General features: G+C 37.4%; 1 protein-coding gene across 6 annotated transcripts in view; it reads right to left on the reverse strand.

Moving 5' to 3' along the window:
• Positions 1 to 21,244, reverse strand: part of LOC103723575 (NPC intracellular cholesterol transporter 1-like) — a 112,632-nt gene extending 91,388 nt beyond the window's left edge. For 3 of the 6 annotated variants that reach the window (XM_039123864.1, XM_039123862.1, XM_039123860.1), the window contains exons 1-12: positions 21,094 to 21,234; positions 19,646 to 19,687; positions 18,968 to 19,020; positions 15,319 to 15,418; positions 14,917 to 15,024; positions 13,154 to 13,270; positions 12,664 to 12,814; positions 11,895 to 12,142; positions 8,417 to 8,605; positions 1,905 to 1,981; positions 1,702 to 1,819; positions 1,099 to 1,182 (exon numbers count right to left, since the gene is read on the reverse strand). In XM_039123864.1, the coding sequence (XP_038979792.1) occupies positions 1,099 to 1,182; positions 1,702 to 1,819; positions 1,905 to 1,981; positions 8,417 to 8,605; positions 11,895 to 12,142; positions 12,664 to 12,814; positions 13,154 to 13,270; positions 14,917 to 15,024; positions 15,319 to 15,418; positions 18,968 to 19,020; positions 19,646 to 19,687; positions 21,094 to 21,171 (1,365 nt within the window). In that variant the 5' untranslated portion in view covers positions 21,172 to 21,234. Of the gene's footprint in view, positions 1 to 1,098; positions 1,183 to 1,701; positions 1,820 to 1,904; positions 1,982 to 8,416; positions 8,606 to 11,894; positions 12,143 to 12,663; positions 12,815 to 13,153; positions 13,271 to 14,916; positions 15,025 to 15,318; positions 15,419 to 18,967; positions 19,021 to 19,645; positions 19,688 to 21,093 lie in introns of all 6 variants that reach the window. The other 3 variants (XM_039123863.1, XM_039123861.1, XM_039123865.1) reach the window with 3 other exon arrangements.
• Positions 21,245 to 22,478: the final 1,234 nt, after the last annotated feature.

Consider the following 22,478-nt stretch of genomic DNA (forward strand, 5'->3'; position numbering starts at 1 on the left):
AGAATGACTGAGCTGCCAGTGGCTGAATAGTAACTGAGCTGCCCCGCCAGTGGCTGAATAGTAACTGAGCTGCCCCGCCAGTGGCTGAATAGTAACTGAGCCTGCCCCGCCAGTGGCTGAGTTGGAATTGGGCCTGCCCCGCCAGTGGCTGAATAGTAACTGAGCTTGCCCCGCCAGTGGCTGAATAGTAACTGAGCCTGCCCCGCCAGTGGCTGAATAGTAACTGAGCTGGCCCCGCCAGTGGTCGAGTCTGACTTCGCAGTAGCATCCGAGAGAAAAAGGACCACGGCATGCCGGGGGCACGGTTTCATATGCATATATTATGAAAATTTTTGTGATTTGCACTACTGCTTTGTTTAAATCGCATACTTATTGTGCCATGATGATTATTAGATGAATATGCATGTCAGCTTCTCAAATCCTGCATAAACATGGTTACCATTATGTTCGATCCGGTAAGATTATGTATGATTACTTACTGAGCCGTGTAGCTCATATCCGTTCATTTACTTTTTCTTTCAGATCCTTACCACTGATAGCTGCCAGAGACACGTTAATCTGGTATCAGGGCTTCTTTCTTTTGGGGTGAAGCAAGTATACTATTGTGTACATAAACTACATAGAAGCTCTGTATTTGGGTACTGACCAGCAGGTTGTACTAAGAATGCTTTCATATGAAAAGATTCGGTTGGTTTGACTACCCTGTTACCCAGGTATGAGGCTGCGTGCTATTATGGACGGTAGTCGGCAATAGCACGGCCGTGTCACGGATCCGGGTCCGGGGCGTGACACACCCCTTATCCCATTCCCAATCTTATCTAAGAAGATCAAAGGCATGAAACTGATTCCAACAAGAGAATTGCACATCTTACAAGATAGATAATACATATTATCTTATCAGAAGTTGATCACATTCACATAAGAACATTTAAAAGTAAAAGACAAACCAAGTAAAATATCTTGTGTTTTATTCTCTGAAGGGTGACAATTTTTTGTTTTCCTTCAATAGAAGCAAATTCAAACAAGGAAGCTCTGGCACAGACAACAGTTGATATATAGCATACTTATAAAACAATATAGTTAAGAATAAGCAAGTACCTGTTCAATTCTATAAAAAGGGGCAAGGTGGCTGTCAAAATATAGCTTTTCCTCTGCAGCCTTACTTCCAGGATCCACCCAGAGCTGCAAAAGAACATAGAATAACGCCACACCTAATACAGCCATTACGAACAGCTGGAAAACAGATATTCTAAGCCCATATAAGATGTACAAACATCCATGCAGAATAGATACAGGAGGTATTAGTCAGCATCATCTAAGCAACATGTCCTTAAATAAAAATCAGTAGAATTAATCTGACAACATAAAACTTGACAGTGAAGAACTTGGCTTTTTCCCAATTTTTTTTCTTGAAATAGAAATTATTCATGTAGATAACATCTCAAAAGTTCAGGATGTCACCAGACTATCAATTCAGCATAATGTGCAAAAACAATGGAACAAGAAAATGATACACATTTGTAATACCAAAATCATGTCCTTAGAATGGATAAATGGCACAAACATTTGGTGGTCATATGTCATACCATTATTACATGTAATAAGGTTGTCACAGGTAATTGGATTGGAATCAAATCATCTACTATCTGAGATAGACTAGGTAATATTTGCACTTGCAGAACAAGAAGCAAGAGATGATACCTTTTCAGGTCGTGTCTCAACCTTGAAACGGATTAGACCTATGCAAAGGAGAAGAGGAACAGCCAGTGACAAACACAAAACAAGAGTTGGATTTCTGGAGACAAAGGATCCATAAATCCTGCACAGAGACAAGATAGTTGATACATGACAAAAACAATACTCGATAAACAATATGAATTCAAATACAAAGAATAGAAAACAACCTGAAGAAATTTGATATATAACCTTGAACAACAGAAGGATGCAGCATTGTAACTACTGCAGGAGCCTCTTCAGATACCTGAAATTGAGCATCAAAATTTCATCAATTGTTAATTATAAAATACAGCATATTGGCGATTTTAATTCCAAACCAAAATTGCATGTCAGCAATAAAAAGGATAAAGAAAGCAAGCTATAAGTGAACTATGTCAAAATTCAACAAACCACCAGATCAGATGAATATGACTAGTTGTATCACATATATTACATTGTTGACAAATAATAATTATGCACGAAGACATGCTTTGAAATACCCCAACACAACAGAACCTTAATCACGATCATTTGCATATGTAAGTACAGGATAGCAACTACCAAAATATGTGCATAGAATTCTTAAGTATGATTCATTTGTATGAAGATACACAAATTAGTGAGGACAAAAAAGTACTTAGTGATGATCCTAAGTACGATTTAGGAAAGCTTAAGGACTAGGTCACAAATATTCATGAGTAGGTTGCCACCTCATGCTTTCTCTGGTGAATGGACCTAATGCTTGTCACACCTCATGGTTACCCACTAGCTGTCACATTGTGCTGGCTATTGAGCCCTAAGTACGATATAGAAAAAGTTTAAGGACTAGGTCACAAATATTCATGAGTAGGCTGCCACCTCGTGCTTTCTCTGGTGAATGGGCCTCGTGCATGTCAAACATCATGGTTACCCACCAAAGTCAGGTCCTACTAGATGTCACATTGTTCTGGCTCTTGGATTGAAACCTCATGTTTATCCTTTGAAAAAAAAAACAGCAGCCTAGCTGAACCATAGCTTGAAACTCAGCTACAACTTTGTGGTGGCTACATGCCTCATACATACAATACAACTATATATAGAAGGGTGCAGCCCTCATACCATCATTTTTACAACTCCAAAAAATTTCAGCAACTCCAAAAAATTTCAGCAACTTATAGAGTAAACAGCTAGAACAAGTAGAGAATGGTAATCAGCTGAAAGGAAAGAAGATTGCAGTTTGAAGTTCTAAAATAGATATCTAGTCATAAGCATCCTTACATAGTTTACTTATATATTGATTATGTGATCTCTACATATGATCTTTTCACTAAGAAGGCCATCCCAATGATAAGGAGTGGTTTCAGGACCTCCTTAATTCTTTCCAAAAAATCTATAATACCAATTCAGGCTATTAGAAGAAAGAGCCAAGGATAAATAAGGTGTGCTTCCTTTTTTCTATCCTCTTCCTTCCTTTTTTTTTGAAGATCTTTAAAAAATAGCTCAAAAATTGCAAAAATATGAGAAGATCATGCCAAATTTTTCAATTTGGGCTTGACTTATTTATATATTGGAGATCTATCAACTATGTATATGCTGACATAAAAAGTTTTAATTTTTAGACTATATATAATTTTTAAAAAATATAAATATATTTTTGGATAAAAAATATTTTTTTAAAAAAATAAAAATAAAATTTAAAACATATTAAGGGCCATGCAAACTACTCTATATAAAAATTTTGTGTTCAGTCACTCAAATTCTGATGCAATCATGCATACAATATCATAGGCCTAAATTTGTAAAAAATTAAGAAATAAGTAACCTTTTATGTATGCCTGAGGGCCTAAAAAAAATATATATAGCATCCATTATTGGGTTCTACATGGCTCTGAGCCAAAATTAATTTTTTAAATCATTAATATTTAAAAATTAATTTTAAATATAAAAATAATTTAAAATATATAATTAATACCAACAATTATAAAAAATTAGTAGTACGTATTACATAATTAAGAAGTAATTTCTGAGGTTGAAATCATATTTTTCTGAATTTATAATATATACACATTTTTTTAAAGTAAAAATATTAAAAATAAGTAAATAAATAAGAAAAATTAGGGTTATATATTAGATAAATCAGATGTATTTTTTGAGATAAAAAAAATTATCGTTCTCGTATTAATAATTTGTTAATTTTAAATAATTGAAAACTTGCAAACTTGACCGACCTGGTATAGGAATGGAGCCGTCAAGAAAAAAGAACTTAGAACGTGATATTGGCTGGAAGCATAGGAGAATGCTCTCGGGTCGGCACCAGTGGAAGTGCAACTGGTGCAAACAAGAGTTCAAGAGAGGGGTAACCAGGTTGAAACAGCACTTAGCTGGTGGTTACAGTGACGTATTGATGTGCCGCAAATACCCACAGGAGGTTTGGCAACTGATGAAAAATCTTGCTAATTTTAAAAAAGCGAGGGAGAAGATTGTCAAGAAGAAGGCGGAGGTGGAACGCTGAGCGGCAAAGCCACCTTTCCATCACTCTAGGGAGTCAAAGAAGGTGTCCGCTCCTGATGATGAGAAGGCACAGAGCTCAATTTGGGCCCTCGTTCAACAAGTCAGGCTCTGGTTCTATGAGCAGCAGGGCATATCCAGAGTTTACGATGACCTCCTCAGTTAGGAAGGGCATCAGCAGAGCCGGTGGCCGGATTTTATCTATGCTAGAATCTTTTAGTAGCAAAAAGAAGTCATCTAAAGAGATTCCAACAGGAGCAGCAATCCATAATTTAGATCTGCATGCCTTCTCCAATAGAGATTCGAAGCAGCAGAGCGTTGACTCAACAAGGAGGATATGTGGTGAGCTATTGGATTCTAGTTCCACTTTAGCCACATCTTAGCAAATGTGGCAGACAATACATACTATAGGTTTGCCATTTCCGCCAAATAAATTGCCGGTCCCGGTGTAGATCCTTCGGACCCGAAGAACATTTACGATAAGCTTTTTGATAATAATAAGGAGCTAAAGAAATGGATTGCCTCCTACAAGAGCAAGTGGCCCGCATATGAACTGATTGTGATGTGTGATGGTTGGACCGGTCCTACCAGACGGAGTGTCATCAACTTTCTAAAATACTGTAATATGAATACTTTTTTCCACAAGTCAGTTGATGCTTCTAATCAAGTGCACGACTCCACGTACATCCTCAAATTTATGGAGGAGATGATTGATCAGGTAGGAGAGGAGAATGTCGTGCAGGTCATCACTGTAATGGGTCACAATATAAGGCCGCCGGAGAAATCTTGTATCGACCATATGCTGATAGACATTGCAAGGATCAATAGGGTGCAGCACACAGTGGAGATAGTCCAAACCATCACCAGGTATATATATAATATAACTATACCTGGATCCAAGGTCCGCCGTACCGGTACCGGTCGGCGTACCGGTTTGGCCGGCCGGACCGGTCCGGTCCGGTACGTACCAGCCGGTACCGATACCGTACTGGCCGGTACGCGGTGGTTTCAAAAACCACAGCGCGAGGCGCTGTGGTTCTTAAAAAAAAAATCGTACCAGTGCGAACCGGCCGGTTGCACCGGTACGAGGCCAGAACCGGCCGGTACGGGCTCCGAACCGGCCGGTACGCACCCATACCGGCCGGTTCGGCTAAAAAATCGAGAAATACCGATTTTTTAGTGGTTCCGGTACCGATCTAGGACTGGACCGGTACGACATTCCATGCCTGGGTCCTTTCACTGATGAGGAGGTTTGTAGGGAAAGAGATTTTGAGACCATGAGTCACACATTTTGCTACCAACTATGCTGCACTTGATAGCCTTCTTGAGAAGAAAGCAGCCCTACATCAGATGTTTGTCAATTCCGAGTGGCAGAAAAGTAGATATGCTCGACACGACACTGAAAGGAGCAGGGTCGAAGACTTGGTGACGAAGCAGCAGGCCACTGCGTTAGTGAAGGCTATCAAACCATTATATGAAGTATTTTAGGCCATGGATAACGAGAGGTACCCCGAGATGGGATTTCTGTATTACATGATAGAGAGAGAAAAGGCTCAAATCAACAAGGCAGATCCAGCCCATGCCCAAGAGTACATCGATATCATTGAGCGGCAGTGGGACTACCAAATGGATAGAAATTTGCATCTAGCAGGTAAGCAAGAACATTGAAAATTAGACTGCTCCTAAACTTGTATAATTTTACTAAGACGATCACCTCTATGTGCAACATACTACCTAAACCTCCGTTCCAGAATAGTGTAGCTGGAATTGGTATGGATGACGAACTTCTGACAGCTCTGTGTAATGTCATTTACAAGATGGAGTCTGATTCAGAAGTCGCGGCCCCAAGGAATGCTAAACCGGCCCGTACCGACCGATTCAGCCCATAACGAACCGGTCCGGTCTCTGACTGGTCCAGTTCAGCAATGGAAAACAATTCCGACCCCATACAAGAGCGAACCGGATGGAGCCGAATCGATTCCGTCCGGCTCGGCCAGGAATCTATGCGAACCGGCATCGAGTCCAATTCCACCTGCTATAGCATGCGTTGTGGCATTTTCGCATGCGCAGTGACTTTTTGGCCAGTTCGATACCGGTACCAGGTCGGTCCGGTGGCCAACCGGTAATAGATACCAGTACCAGTTTGGCGATCCTTGAACGGCCTTATGTCTAGAAGAGGTAACTTAACTTAAGTAGCATTTAGGAGGAAGTGGAGCTCAAATTCAATCCATAATACTTTTGTTGATGATGACAATGATCCTATGATCAGATGGCTTGTGGGCCAGCAGGAAGAGCCGAAGATTGATGAGCCAGGATCGCCTCTACGACCGGCCAGCTTCGTAGCCAGCAAGGCTAGAGTCGATGCAGGGCAATGGGCTGAGCTTAATATTCCATGCATTCTTACAACTGATCAGTCACATCCGCAGGGGAGCCAATCACCACATGACTCCTTGTCCGAGGCATCCTCTCAAAGACATGATCGAGAGATGCTTGGATAAGGCCACTATACTATCGGGTCGACTTGATCAGGAGGGCAGCATAGCCAGGCAAAGAGAGGCACGAAGGGTCTGGAGTCCTAGAAAACAAAAGACGCCTACAACCCCAATAGAGAGTGTAGAGGAGAAGTCCTGAAGCAGCAACAATGATAGTTCTGGTAGTTATGGATCTACTGGTCATGAAGTGGAGGATAGGAGATCACTGTCATGAGACACAGCTGCAGGGTGGTCTTTGATGCACCAAAGAGTTCCAGTTTATGCATGCTACACAGGATCGGAACCACAGTGGACGATCTGACAAAGCCCGCAAAGATAAGATTGCATATAGAAGACTGGCTCCTCAAGGTCATTCAGGAGGACATGATGCAGCTGCAGATGACCTCGCATGTAGAGTAGGATCCATAGACGTATCAAATTTTGAGTTTTATAGTGGATCCTATTATCCACAGCCACAGGCATCTTATACTGGACCCATACGGATATGGATATGGTGTGTTTGAGGCATCTTCCAGTGGCTACTACCCTACGCAGCACAGAGCATCTTACGGGTCAAATTTTGCTGCCGGTATATTCGGATGGGCCCCTCTACAGTCGTACTATCAGCCAGAGGATACCTCTTAGAGTCAGAGCTTCAACAAAAAATCCAAGAGTGCTTATAACCTGGCACACGTTATTTATAGGATGAACATACAAGACTACAACGTCGTTTGGATAGAAGTTGAAAATCATACTTAAAATCATCAAAAAAGTTGAAAAAAATTGATTACCAATTAATCAAACTTGAAAACTTAAAAAAAAAGGGAGTGCCAGCTCGAAACTGGCACGCCCAAGCGTATCGATATGGTACCAAACCGATACCGTACCGACTCGCCTGCCGATCGGTATGGATCCCAGTATCAATTCGGCGGACCTTAATCAAGGTCTGCCGTACCGCCCCATACCATTCAGTACGGGACGTACCATACCGTACCAAAAGAGCTGATATGAAACACACCTTTAAGTCGGTACAAACCCCGTAATACCCACACTACTCCGTAACGAGGTATACCGAGGTGCATACTGGTCCGTACCAAGGCGTACCGAGATAAAAATTAAAAAAAATAGTTAGAAACTTATTTCAGTACAAAAGTGTACCATACTGAACCGATAAGGTATTGAGACGGTACCCAGTACCGAGATTGCGGACCTTGGATCTAATCAAACCAAACCATATTAACCACGAGGTTCAGTCTAGGCGTGAAATGATGATCTGAAAGGAAATCAAGATGGGTTCGATATATGCTTGACACAGGCCAGAGCTAAGCTAGTTCCAACCCCATATGGCATTTCCTTCAATATTTCCACATATAAACTTGTTGCAACACTTTTAAAAAAAAGGTAATGCTAGGTAAACATTAAAACAAACTAGATAAGGATAATCAATAAATTATAACTACAATTATAAAGAATTAAGTTTTTACTCAGCTAGCAATATTTTACAAATTCCTATGAAAAGAAGTGAATATTTTAAAGCAGAAACACTACAAAAAAGAAAAGAAAAACATGGAATATTTTACTAAGCAAGAAGATTAAGTTGATAATACATCTAAGTAAAATATACCATTATATGTCTAAGGTGACAAAAAGAGAAAAATGATAACAATAATAGCACTATGATCGTTTGTAAATGAGAAATAAAATATGAATCGGATAAAACAACAATACATATAAATATGCACCTGAGTAGGCTGAATAGAAATTTCCTGCTTATTAACAGAATGGAGCTCATATTCATCCTTCACATTCAGCAACGGTTTTGTTCTAGATGGATCTGTTCTTTCTTGTTTTCTGTGTAACAAACCCCATACTAAAAATGCAGAAATTATGAGAAGGTACAGAATTGCTAGTGAAAAATCCAAACATTTGACCTGCAGGCAACAAAAACTAAATCATTTAAAACAGAAAGGACAAAAAATTATATAACATTTATTATATATGAAAAAAAAAGAAGTATAAAGGCGTAAACTTAAAAATTGTTTCTACAATCAAAACTTAAGAATACTTATTGCTTCAGATGTCGACTGTGTCAAGTTAATTGTCAACCATTTCTCAGAGCTATTGAATAACATGTTTTGTCACTCCAAAACTAACCAATTTTATTTAGATAAAGGCATTCAAGAAGACAGCAAATAGTTGTACGGTTTTGGGTTCAACCCTTGACTAGATCCTCATTGGATTGCACCAATATATCATCTATGCAGTCATTTTGTTTCCAGAAGCACATGGCCACATCATCACTAGTAAATCCACTAAATTGCTGAGATCAACTGAATATTGGGCTGAAACTGAATAACGCTTGAAACTTGAGGAAAGATGGATGGATGCTTGCACAATGCTGCAATCTGACCCTTTTAGGAAAAATTATCATCTATAAACACAATTACAAATTTACAGTTCTAACAAGCCCCTACACATAGTATCTGGCAAGTGAAAACAATAAAAGGAGAAATAGTAACAACAATTCTCAAACTCACACTGGACCAATGGGCAAGCGTTTTCTAACAAGATCTTTATAATGCATGGGTTGTATGGGTCTTCATGAAAAAGTTAATGAGCATGGTAGAAGGTAAATAGAGTAAAAAGGTATAAGGATAAAACTAATGGCCAAAAGTGGCAATCAAATAAGATGTGTTTTGCCTACTTTTGAAAAACTAGACTATCTACAATATGAATTGCAATTGCAGGGGTAACAACATAAGGGAGTACGAACTGTAAAAACAGCACTCATTTGCAAGAGATGACAAACAATAAGTTACTGAACAATACAACTGCCTAAGCACAAGAATGGAGATGCCATATCCAGCTTCTTGCTCTTCCAATACATAAGAGTCTCTAAAATGACAAGAAAGAAGCTATTGCTGGAATGCCAATCAGCAGGATTACCTGCCAAATCAGCATCAAAGTAGGCATGAACAATCTTAGCAGATCTGGTAGCTAAATAGACAAATATTAACCAAGTCATCAATCATCATGTAACTTTCAGGTTAAAACAAATATTGAACTTAACGCATTTAAATAAATTGAATTGTATTTTAAACTCTATCATCCTTAGATCAAATCTTGATTCTTGATTCATGTTTCCAGCATTGAAATTGTCTAATATTATTAGAATTTTCATGTCCTCAAATTATATGGCTGTCTTGGCTCTCTAGTGCCAATTAATCACAATTTGAGTAAACATTCAACCAATGTAATAAATGATAACAACAAAAGATCTAGCATAAACTTTCAAACAGTGTGATAGACAAATCGGAGTAAAAGAATTGATGAAAAATAAGTAAGATCCACGATTGTACAGACTGCAATTTATATCAATATTTCAGTTATAACTTTGACAAGATAGACCCAGTCAAGAAACAAATTTAGCTTTGAACTAGCAGTGTAGTACTAGATTTGGATCTCAATTAATGAATGCAGGTTCAATTTGTGACTTGAAGCATAGGTGATATTGATGTTGAGTCTAAAATGAATCCAGAAGAACTGAGATTAAGATTTGACTAGGTCTGCAATAAGGTTAGATTTAAAATACAATCAAACTATGGTTATTGAGATTGTTAAAACAGATCATCAAGACATATATTTTTGGGCATCCAAAATAAGTGCTTGGAACCAAGGTCCGCCGTACCGGTACCGGTCAGCGTACCGGTGGCGGCCCGGACCGGTACGAAACCGGTCCCGTACCGGTCCGTACGGGTGGCGTACCGGTCCGAACCGGTGGCGTACCGGTCCGTACCGGTTCTTCAACAATAAATTACCGGTACCGGATTTTACGCTGATCCGGTACCGGTCCCAGGCCGGACCGGTACGTACCGGCCCGTACCGGCCGGTACGGACCGGTACGGCAGACCATGCTTGGAACATTAAGTTTTCTTTAAGTTTCTTGAAGAAGTGCATTGAATCGGTTGCATTAAGAACTAAAAAAAGGAATTCAGGACCCAGAAAAAAAAATTACATCCTATTCATGAATCTAGGTATGATCCAAGGCAAGAAGGGATAACATTATGACAAGATTTAGTCATTATTAAAGTAGCAACTGGCATTAGTGTTAGACAGACACTTGTGCCCAGGTCCAAATACCTGAGTTGGATACTTATCTAAATCAGATATATGCCAAACACTTGGATACTTATGAAGTTCCTTGGTTACAGCTTTCATAGATTGGTCAAGAGTTGGACTCTTCCAACAAGTAATTTGACCATCCTATTTGACATTAGAAGTTCTGTTTTTTAGAGAAATTAGACAAGGATGCATGTATTGGATTAATTTTGAAAACTGCCTTTTCTTATACAGTTACTGGGAAGTTTGAATAAAAAACATGGACACTGAACGACCTTGCAACATATTTTTAATGTTTAACCAAACTATATGTGAAGGTACAAATACAAAACAATTTTGTTAAATTTGTATTTATCCCCCACATCCCTGTATCTTTTTTTTCCATCTTCTTGAGTTAGACGCTTGCAAAAAGCATCAGACTAGTAAGGAACTAGTATGGTGGTACTGTGCTGACACATGATATAGGTGTTGTTCCAACTTCGCACATTTACCATATGCTGAGATCAGCGGGTACCATGTTGTGCCATGCCAAATAAGCAAGGGGTATGAAACCTCATATCCAGACATAAAACCTTGGGCCATGTAACATTGACTAACATTAAGGTCAAAGGGTACATGAATGGCTATTCTAAAGGATTCTAGCACATTCCCAATCCCATGTATTGCATGAGGATTGTAATACAGCTGGAGCAATATTTGGGTCAAACAAAGACTCATAGTAGAATCAAGATTAATTGAAAGATCAAGATCGCAAGTGGGACAGAGAAAGAAGTAGAATGGGATTGGGGAAAAAAAGAAACTTGGATAAGAAGTGCAAGAATGCAACCATGGTGAGGGCAGGGGATTACAATTAGAACCAATTTCCTTGCTAATAAGATCCCATTAGATCTCAAAAAGGCTTCTGTTCTTACAAAAGGAAAGATGCTATAGGTTAGTTCATCCAAGAATTACTTCAATTAAAAAGATACACATACAGTAAATACGCTACCTTTCCTATTATGCTGTGTACAATATGCCAGTTTCATGTTATCACAGTGACTTAAAACAACAGACCATCAGATTTCATCACATCAAAAAGCAACCAGGCAAGTTAGGCTGTACCTTTAAAGAGCCAATTCTAATAGCACATGCTTGTTTCTCATGAGGAGCAGGTGAGGCAGACTCAGAACATACAGAAGAATAAGGACAATCACCACATGAACAGCCAAGAGAAGGGTCACCACATGAATAAGCAGTAACATTCATGGGCTTCATCCCGGATGAGTCATTAAGATCCAATCGAAAGGCTATTGCATATGGTGAACCAGGCTCATTAGGATTTGCTTGATGACCAAGAAATGCAAGCCACTCTGAAAAAAACAATCAGAACCATAAGATCAAACCACCCAAAATTACAAGTACGATTTACATTCCATCAGTTGAACATAACAAAGAAACTAATGAAAGCAACAACTTTCAAAGTTAGAACTTGTCCATACAACAAAATGTCAGTGTAAGAGTATAAAGATATGGGTGCAATGACAGAACGACTGGAGGTGAAGGTAATAACACCGCAGAGAGTATATAGCACATGTTGATATAACAAAATGATGCAGAACCAAGAACGATCAGATTGAGGGAATAGGTACGAGGGAAATCTTCATCAACTTACCATATCAAACTCAAAAATGAGTAATATAATCGTTTTTACATTATGTAAGAACTAGTAAGAAGCAAAGGAAAAACGTCCCTAGGCCAAGAACATCCATACTCCTACTTCTCTTAGTCTGCTTAGTTCTTTAAGCATGATACCAAGGCAATTACAAAGGCACACAAACTTTACATTCTACTTGCAACCATGCATTACACATAAAACAATGGCACCTCTCACCTTTGTAATTTTGAGCACCTGCACCAACCAAATCGATTGCACGAGTATTCATAGTCCCAAACTTCACATCCTTGCATGAATTAAATAACTCCTCTACATACTGTCTAGTTATATAAAAATCTATGCCATCAACGGTCAAACTATCATTGCCCTGCAACCACATAAGAATTAATTTATATATATATATATATATATATATATATATATATATATATATGAATGTACATCATAGTCATTTGTTTATAATTTAATCATAATCCATATTTACAGCATATGGACATATATATGCCATTCACTTCGAAAGGAAGGGGTGAGAGGAGGGAGAAAAGAACATATACAATAGTTAACAACATGAAGGAACTGGAACAAGAAATTATCACAAGGACCAACACGATCGGTACTATTTAGTAGTTTATCAAAACAGGAAGCCATAAACTCAAATCAAATCCTTGTCTGCAAATAGATTACAGCAATAAAGAAAAAGAAGGACCTTCATGACAGAAGTCACATTGATGAAAAGGCTTTGATTTGGAGAGCAAGAAAGCTCACAGAAAAGATTTAAAAAGTTCCTCAAGCATGCTGGGCATCCCACAAGAAAAGGAATAGCCTGCAAAATATATCACATGAACAATTAAGTGGGTATTGCACAAAAAAAAAAAGGGAAAAAAAAGAAAGAGTATGAAAAGAATTTAAGAAAAACAAAGAACAACCATGTAAGTAACATGAGTAATGAATGGAGCTTGCAACTAAGCAGAGATTATGTATGAGATTAAACCAAAGATAAGAGTAAACCTAGGTGATGGACTAAAACAATCCTAACAAAATTTGTCCCCTACCAAACTGGAACAATACACCTAAATGGATAAAAACTTAGTTCAAGCATGTTTCTGTAAATATCAGAACTGATATTGTTTTGGATGAACCAGATGACTTCAGATGACTTCAGATGAATCCACTAGTTTTTTTCCTAAAACATTAAAAAAATGAAAAAAAAAGGGAGAGGTAAAATATGCACCAGTTGTGATTTATTTCTTACCTGCAAGAGTTAGTTGTCATCAATAGACCAAAATATTTTATCATGATGCCTATATCTGCTCTTTTTTATTTATAAGAACTATGAATACAAATCCAGACTGCAAAGCACAGACAACTCAAAGAATTCCCACAAGCTGATCGAACAAGTGGGAAGAACATATTAATTGAAAAGGACTTGAAAGTGTGGCAGAATATGTTAGCAGACAAAATTCAACGTCGAGAGAATATGACTTCTTATGGACAGATGTTACTGACATTGCTAAACTAAGAGGCTTCATGATAACAAATATAATATATGAATGCAATACTACAACTGACTGGTCTTTGGATTTATGTAGATATAAGATGTTACAATTGATACTGAAAGATGCGACCGGAGGATTTAGTTGCAGATAATCTAATGTAGCCCAGAAAAAGGGTGGGGGGCTGGAGAGATCAAAGAATATATAAAAATTGCTTGGACACTTTTTCTTTTCATTTGGTATTCTCTATCTATTATGTTAAGATATATATGAGCTTTTTATAAATTTTTCCATTTTGTTTTGTTTTTTTTTTTGTTGAATATTTGATTTCCTGAAATAAAATAAATATGACCAGAACACGATTTGAAAATGTTATACCTTGAACTAAGAAGTTCTGTTTCTCTAATATTTGTTGATTCTCCAAAATGGCATCTCAACTTGTCACTAACATTTAATAATAATTTTAAAAGAAAGGTAATAAATTGCTAAGCTTGAGGACAATGCAGATTAGTTTATTAATAATGTAAACCAGCAAGTATTTAGTATTTTATAAGCCCACATCTTGTAATTTTTTACGTGACACAAAAATAATAACTAGAAGCCCACAGATTTTAGCATTCCTGCGAACGTCCTTAGCATGCATGATTGCAGATGATGAGAACAGAAAAGGCCCTTAGCTTTGTGTTTCAAATAGGAGTAAAAGTAATCAAGGATCCAAAACAGGATGCCACTAAAATGAAGCACCAGAAATCAAGGAATACAAAATACTTTTTTTTTATTTTCTCTCAGAAAAAATGTACAATTATTAGTGTAAGAGACTCTGGGTTTGCAAATCTAAGCATGTGAAAAGCAGCGTAACAAGCCGTGGGTTCTTTAGCAAACAAGAAATTGGAATAGCACATTGATGAATGTTCTCTTCTTAAGGAGTGATCATGCTAGTGAATGCTAACAGTGTCACTTTAGCCACAAATCTTACTTGCTGGACTTGCCCATGTAATGTGTCAAACTGGTCTGAAGTGCAGCAGACATTGCCCGTGATTGTTGGACACAAACTCTGGATCTTTGATGACAGCAACTCATCTGGCTGAAAAGGAAAACAAAAAACTTAACTGATCAAGAGTCCAATTTTAGTTGATTTTAATATTACTAAAGGTTACAGGTACATAAAGAAATATATTTTAGCAAGAAAAGTATGAAGAGACACATGAATACAGTGACAACATCTCACCCACACTTTTCTTAGATGCAAAGAGAAAGAAGATCATCAATTTCTTTCCCTTGACACATATTCATGGTAAAATGATAACTTGGCAACACTAAATAACTATAATCTTGCATACATATATAAAAATGATAATCAAGATATGTCACCAAGTACCTTCACAGAAGGAACATTATAAGGGCAGTTCAAATCCTTTCCGTCACTGCGATGCCCACAAATACCATACATTGAACAATAACCTTCTGCATATGTCTTTCTGAAGCAAGGAAAACAGTAAAATGTTTAAAATGAAAAAAAAGAAAAAGTGAGTTTCTAAAATAAAATGGACAATGTTATCATCAATGATCAGATTTCAGGAAGGCAAATGGAACGTCTGTTTTCAGAAGTGACAAAGGAGTTAAAAACTGGTTATACACCAAGAAAAAACTTGCAAGTGAATAATGATCAGTAGAAGTTATTGCTGCCAGACACCCCATGTCTCCATCAAATCTCTTCCTTCTCTCACCATTGTTTCTTATTTATTTCGCACCATGTCATTAACAGATGTTATCATCAATGATCATATTTCAGGAAGGCAAATGGAACTTCTGCTTTCATAAGTGACAAAGGAGTTAAAAACTGGTTATACACCAAGAAAAAACTTGTAAATGAAAAATGATCACTAGAAGTTATTGCTGCCAGTCACTTCATGTCTCCATCAAATCATTTCCTTCTCTCATGATTGTTTCTCATTTATTTCACACCATGTCATTAACAGATGTCATCCAGCAGTTTTTCCTTTTTTTCTTTCAGTGAAGATCTTGATGTTTACTACATTTTAGGATTTCTTTCTAACAGCTACTACATTTACAAGACTACTGGCACATGTGTGACCAAAATAATACCAAAATAATTTGAAAATTCTAGGTATAGATTTCGACACAAAGTTTCCAAAATATTTTGAAAATTTAGAGATATATTTCAACACAAAAAAGGTATCTAACTTGAACTAGAGAATGCAAACATCAAAACACGGTATCATGCTATTAAGTGACCTCCTTGCTCGGCAAACTCTCTTTGAATGACAAAGATGAATTTCAAGGGGATTGTCAAGTGTATGTGTGTGTGTCTATATGTATGAATATATATTGTACCTTCATTTAAGTAATACATCGTACTTGTGTTTAGTATCCATAATATATTCAACTTTCCAGATTATGTGGTATTCTCATGATTAAGTTGCAAATCCGTTTTACATTTGTATATACAAATTCTGGTTTATGTCGTGATAATAAATATCTTAACAAGATATCAATTTTAATTTCTTAATGCATTTACAAATCAATTAACCAACTATAGGGATATTTCAATCATTAGAGATCACCCATGATGGTCACTTTAATCTATTAGCACAAAAATCAAATGCCTCGTAATATTCTTTCACATTCATCATCTTATCTCACCTTCTATAAACTAAGTATAAACCTTGTTCCTTTATTATTTAGGTTTTTTTGTTTATTTACAGTTTTTTTTGCTATAATTACATATAATGATTTGCATTGTTCATATTCAGTTCGACAAATAATCCTTAACAAATTCCCTAATAGCCCCTTGAGTTATGATTCCATTAACAAAAGAGTGAATAGCCATTATTTTCAGCATTAGGGTAAGGTATTATAATTATGTGACTAAAATTACCTTTTCCTCTCTTTTATAAGCTGGGCTTCTTTCCCCTTGCAACCTTAGAGTCCATGAGAGCTTGATGCATTCAACATAGGCTTTTGAAAACCTCTTTGCTCTTCTCACCCCTTAAGAAAGAGGGAGGGAGGAAGGGTAAGAGGAAGAAGTTGGAGAGGAAAGCGGGAAAGAAAGGCACTTATTGAGGTTGCAAGCAAAGAATTATGACTCACGCAAGACCTTGTCGTGCTCCTCTATATCCATGTCAACTTGGTCTATCATTGTTACAAGTATGACACATTTGTCTACAGTGCCAACCCACTTACCTATTGTCATGACTCATGACCATGTTTTGCGACAAGTATACAGGGCAAGCCCCTACAAGGGTCATGTACAAGGCCACTATGGCAGCCCTCAATGCCACAAGCCACACTAACATGCACACCTCCAACCTTCGAGTCCTCCCCTTCCTCGACTCTAATTCGTCCTTAGGTCCACCACCACAGCCAATGGTGTGTTCCTACTATGCCTTGTCGACAAGGAGACTAAGGCAAATGCGGCCATCTTTATGGCGCCTCCTAAACTTACATCTAGAGGAATCAATGGAGCAATTGAAGCTCAAATTGGAGGATTTCTTCTCTGACATTGATCTGTACTTAGAGCTAGACTATATCACATCAATGGACACCATGTTCAATCACAAGGATGACCATCTTAATGAATTCTTCCTCTCACTAGATGGCTATTACAATCTCGACTTCACTGGAATCAAGCCTAGCTTTCTATGAATATCTTAATGAATGCTTCCTCTCATTGGATGGTTATTACGATCTCGACTTCACTGGAATCGAGTCTAGCTTTCTATGGCCTAATTGCCCAATGACACCTATTCTCACAAGTGAGGGGGGTGGAAGTGATGACATGTTTGGTTGTGAGAAGGGGTGGCAAGAGGAGGGAGATAGAACGCCTCATCAAGGAGGGCGCTAAAAGCCAGTAAGAGAGGGCGTCGTTGAGGGCAATGGCAATGATGGCAAGGGAGAATTCTTCAAGAGCAATGGAGAGGGCATTAAGGGAGGGGTCTTGAGAGTAGCAATGAGGACATTAAGCCAGAGCCATCAAGGCGTAGCTTAAGGGCATCGTTTGAGGGATCACCGAGGGAAGGAGAAAAGTTAGGAAAAATTGCACAATGTGGAATTAAGAAAAGTGGTGAACCTTGCTCTTTAAGAGGAATTAAGGGTAAATTCATCATTTTGTACCATGGGTTAGTTTAAACAAGGACTATGGTCAACTTATGTGACAGCAATTTAATGGAGGTGCTATCAGGAATTAGTTAAGGATCATTTGTATCATGTTGTAAACACAGGTACTGGCAGGTTGTTATATGTAATTAGAACAAAAGGAAAGGTCTTACATGCAAAAAAATCTTATTAGTGTTATTAAAAAATGAAGTTTTCTAATTGTCTGGACAGTTGGATAACTACACTGATATAGAAATTTGTTTCCCAAATTTGACTAAATATTCATGTTTCGTTGGAAAATCAGTCACTTTTTCCATAGTTTTCTGAACAACCAAATATCACATTACGGAAATCATTGGTCATAATAAAAGATCAGAAAAATTATTTGCTGATTTTTTTAGCATTATCCCTTATAGAACAGAATTTCAAATTTGACTAATCATCTTAAACATGCCGAACTCAAAATTATTCCTATGAATCACAAGATGCAGAACCAGATGAAATCAGACATCTTGAATGAGAACTAGTAAAATTGCACAAAAAGTTTTTTCCAATGCCTCCATAAGATGGTATGGCCTTCATCATTCTGTTGGAAGGATTTGCTAGTTTTCTAAAGCAATGGCATTCCTGCTTCAATGGAATCAGTCATTGATTTGTTACAAAATAATTCACCAATCCTTCTCTAACAGAGAAATAATGTCCCATCATCAGCAAGAAAAAAGAAGGAACGACATTCATACTTAACACCATGTAATGGAAACATAAGAGCATTTTGCCAGATGGGATGTAAGAATTAAAATTTCTAACCTGAATTATATCCATCATAAAGAAAAAGAGCTAAAGGCCTATATCTAGAATATGTTTACCCAAGTGGACATTATTAGTCAAGATATGTTAGGAAGTGCCCTTACACTGTTGTAGCATTGGACCTCTGAGCACCAACTGGAGACACAAGAAGAGTGATCTGCATATTTGAATGCGAAGATGTAAAAGAAAAAAATAAAAGCAAAAATAATTTCTAAATTCTATTGACAGATATCATTATGCTCCCCGATGTTGCATCTGGACATCAATTAACCCACCCCAAACCATCACTCTTCCCGAGCCTAATCTTCCTCTACTACTCTATGTTTAAATCAACGATTCTAATGAATAAAATTAACCACAGAAAAATTAAGACCAGAAATTATATGAAGGAACTGATCACAACTTTTTTTCATTTCCAGAGAAGGTCGCAGCCTTTCATTTTCAGAACACGTTATGGCCTTACCATCTGAGCAACCTTCTGTTTCAAAATTAACCAGTTCACATATGCAATACTCTTATGTCATGATAAACCATATAATTAAAGTGACAAGGCTTGTGGATTAACTTGATTTAAATACTATACTACCTACAGTCAATGAATGAGGCAAGGGCCAAGATTGAACCATCAAAGAATTGTTTGGACAACATAACCAATTCCACATGCAGGTGAGAATAGGATTTCAAGTGACTAAAAGGATAACCACGGAAACCAACTGCCATTACCTTGAACTTGAAATCTCATAACAAAACATCATTTCATAACTAAGAATTAGAGAATTTACCAATGTCAATGACAACTCACAGGAGTTCTGTTCCATACATCTCTGTCTCAGCAACACCAAAAACCATAAAAAGAAATGAGCAGTCTATTTCAGACTCTGTCCATATACTAAAAAGAAACCATAAAAAGCTATATCTTGGCCAACCAAATATTGTCCACCAATCATTCCCTTACCTAATGTACACCATTAAATGCAACAATAACAAACTAATATTTCCATTTCTAGCATGATCACCTTGACTTCTCTCTATGCTCTGGCTTAAGTCTGAAAGTAAAAGCCACCAACCAAGATTGAAAATCCTCAAGCACCCAGGACAACATATTCAAACATAGAGAGTAAATACTCCAAACATTAAGTTTTTCAAATATCCTCATCAGTTCAGACAAAAAAGCTTCTTTCAAACAGTTAAAATACCCAATTCAACAGCAAAAAACAGAAAACCAGAGCCAAAAAGAAAAAAATCCAAGAACAAACTTTGCTCGACGTTTCCATAATCATCACTTTTCTTGCATTCTTTCTTCCTAAAATCCACCCATCAATGCTTCAAATCCGAAGACTTTAAATACCAAAACCATTAACAAAGAACTCATAATCTGGGGGCGGAAAAAAGTGCAAAGAAAACTTTAAACACCACATTTCCATAATCATCACCTTTCTTGCATTCTTTCTTCCTGAAACCAAGCCATTAATGCTTGAAATCCGAAGACCTTAAATAGCAAACCATTAACCAAGAACTCAAAATCCGGGGACCAACAAAGAAAATGGATATAAATCTTTAAACTCCACATTACCATAATCATCACCCATTCTTTCTTCCTAAATCCCACCCATCAATGCTTCAAATCCGAAGACTTTAAAAACCAAATCCATTAAAAAAGAACTCAAAATCCGAGGGCGGAAAAGTGCAAAGAAATCTTTAAACACCACATTTCCATAATCATCACCTTTCTTGCATTCTTGCATCCTGAAACCCACCCATTAATCCTTCAAATCCGAAGACCTTAAATAGCAAAACCATTAATAAAGAACTCAAAATCCGGGGACCAAAAAAGAAAATGGATATAAATCTTTAAACTCCACATTCCCATAATCATCACCCTTCTTGCATTATTTCTTCCTAAAACCCACCCATCAATGCTTCCAATCCGAAGACCTTAACTAGCAAAACAATTAACAAACAACTCAAGATCCGGGGGCGGAGAAAGAAATCTTTAAAACACACTGAAAAGTCACCAATATTTAACCACACTTCAATCAAGACAAGAATCTGAGATTATCTAAACCCACTCGATTCATCAACAGAAAACCAAGAAAAACAAAACCGTAGTTCAAGAACTCAACGAATTTCCACTCCAAGAACGTAAAAGAAATCAAGCTACATAACAAATATCCACGGAAGACAGCAAGGAGAGAGATCATACAAAAAAAAACCTTGCTCTTTTCCCCACCTGAAAGAAAGAAGAAATCGCCAGGAGAAATCCCAACCGCCTCTGGAGAACAAGATTTCCGCCCGCCGAGAGCTCCATCGCCAGAAGCGAGCGAGCGAGCGAGCGAGCGAGAGGGAGAGAAGCGCCGATATGATAACCTGGCTTACCCGAAATGTGAAAGGGAGCCGTTATATATTGTGGTGGGGAGTCCACGGTGACGTCACCCGAAGAGATATCTGCGATTTAAATGACCGTCTCGGACGAAAATGCCATCTCCAGGGCCCACAAAGAATGCCGATGATTCGAGGGCATTTTGGGCATCTTCTGAATTTAAATTTCAGTGGCGAACGGGTCGAGATCGGCGCGCCGCTGATGAGATCGGCATCTTCTAATAAGGTTTTTTTGGACGGTGGATATGATACGTGACAACTGATGAGGATTCTGGAAATTGCTCAATTAATCCAAGCATTGGTTGGCCTATTTATTGCCTGTGCTTGTCAAGTGCAGCAATGGTTACACAGTTTGTTTTGGTCAACCAATTTAGTTGATTGTTCTTGTCATGCTTTGTGTTTAATTAATTATCAAAATCAGCAAGTGCGACACTCCATGGAGTGCTGTATATCAGCATAAGATGGAGGGCAATAGCCTATTGTATCAAACGGTCGTCCCTATCAAACGGTCGAAAGCAACCTTTCCGATAACCTACTCCCCTATTTATCTTTCGTTGAGCCAAAATATATTTCCCAAACCAGCCTTCCGAGCTTAAAAACCTAAAATCGTAACAGAGTACGGTAATTCACGTGCATCTCGTGAGCCGTAAGATCTGCAAGGGATCTCGAAACTTTTCATCATAATACCCATTTTATCCGCTTGACCGGTTCTCCTAGTTTAAAATTTCAAGCAAAAAATCAATTTAATTACTGATTTTATAAAAGTATTTTTTTAGAATAATACCATCTCAAGATAATTTTATCCAATGCAATACGGTTAAGAAAAAAATTTAGAACTTTTGTTATATATTTCGCTCCAGAAAGCAAATTTATAGGCAAAAAAATTGCTAGCTAATAATCCACCAAATTATTTATTTTGTAGAAAAAGAATCAGTTACTTTTCTACTATCAAAATGCAATATTTAAGAATTGTCGAACAATTTTATTTTTAAAGTTTAGTATGAGACAGGTGACTAATACTTGCTAATCATCCACTAAAAATCCGATTCAAGCATTTTGAACATGCAAAGCACATTTTTTAAAAAATATCATCCACCTTGTCTATAGATTTAGATATAAAATGGTCCAAAAACCTCTAATTATATATTATTTTAAAATAAATCGAAAATTTTATTCAATAATTATGTAGATTTTTTATGTAATATCCACTGATTTTTCTATCCCAAATCTATGTCT

The sequence above is a fragment of the Phoenix dactylifera genome, chromosome 2 (assembly GCF_009389715.1).
Source record: "Phoenix dactylifera cultivar Barhee BC4 chromosome 2, palm_55x_up_171113_PBpolish2nd_filt_p, whole genome shotgun sequence".
NCBI classification, from domain to species: domain Eukaryota; kingdom Viridiplantae; phylum Streptophyta; class Magnoliopsida; order Arecales; family Arecaceae; genus Phoenix; species Phoenix dactylifera.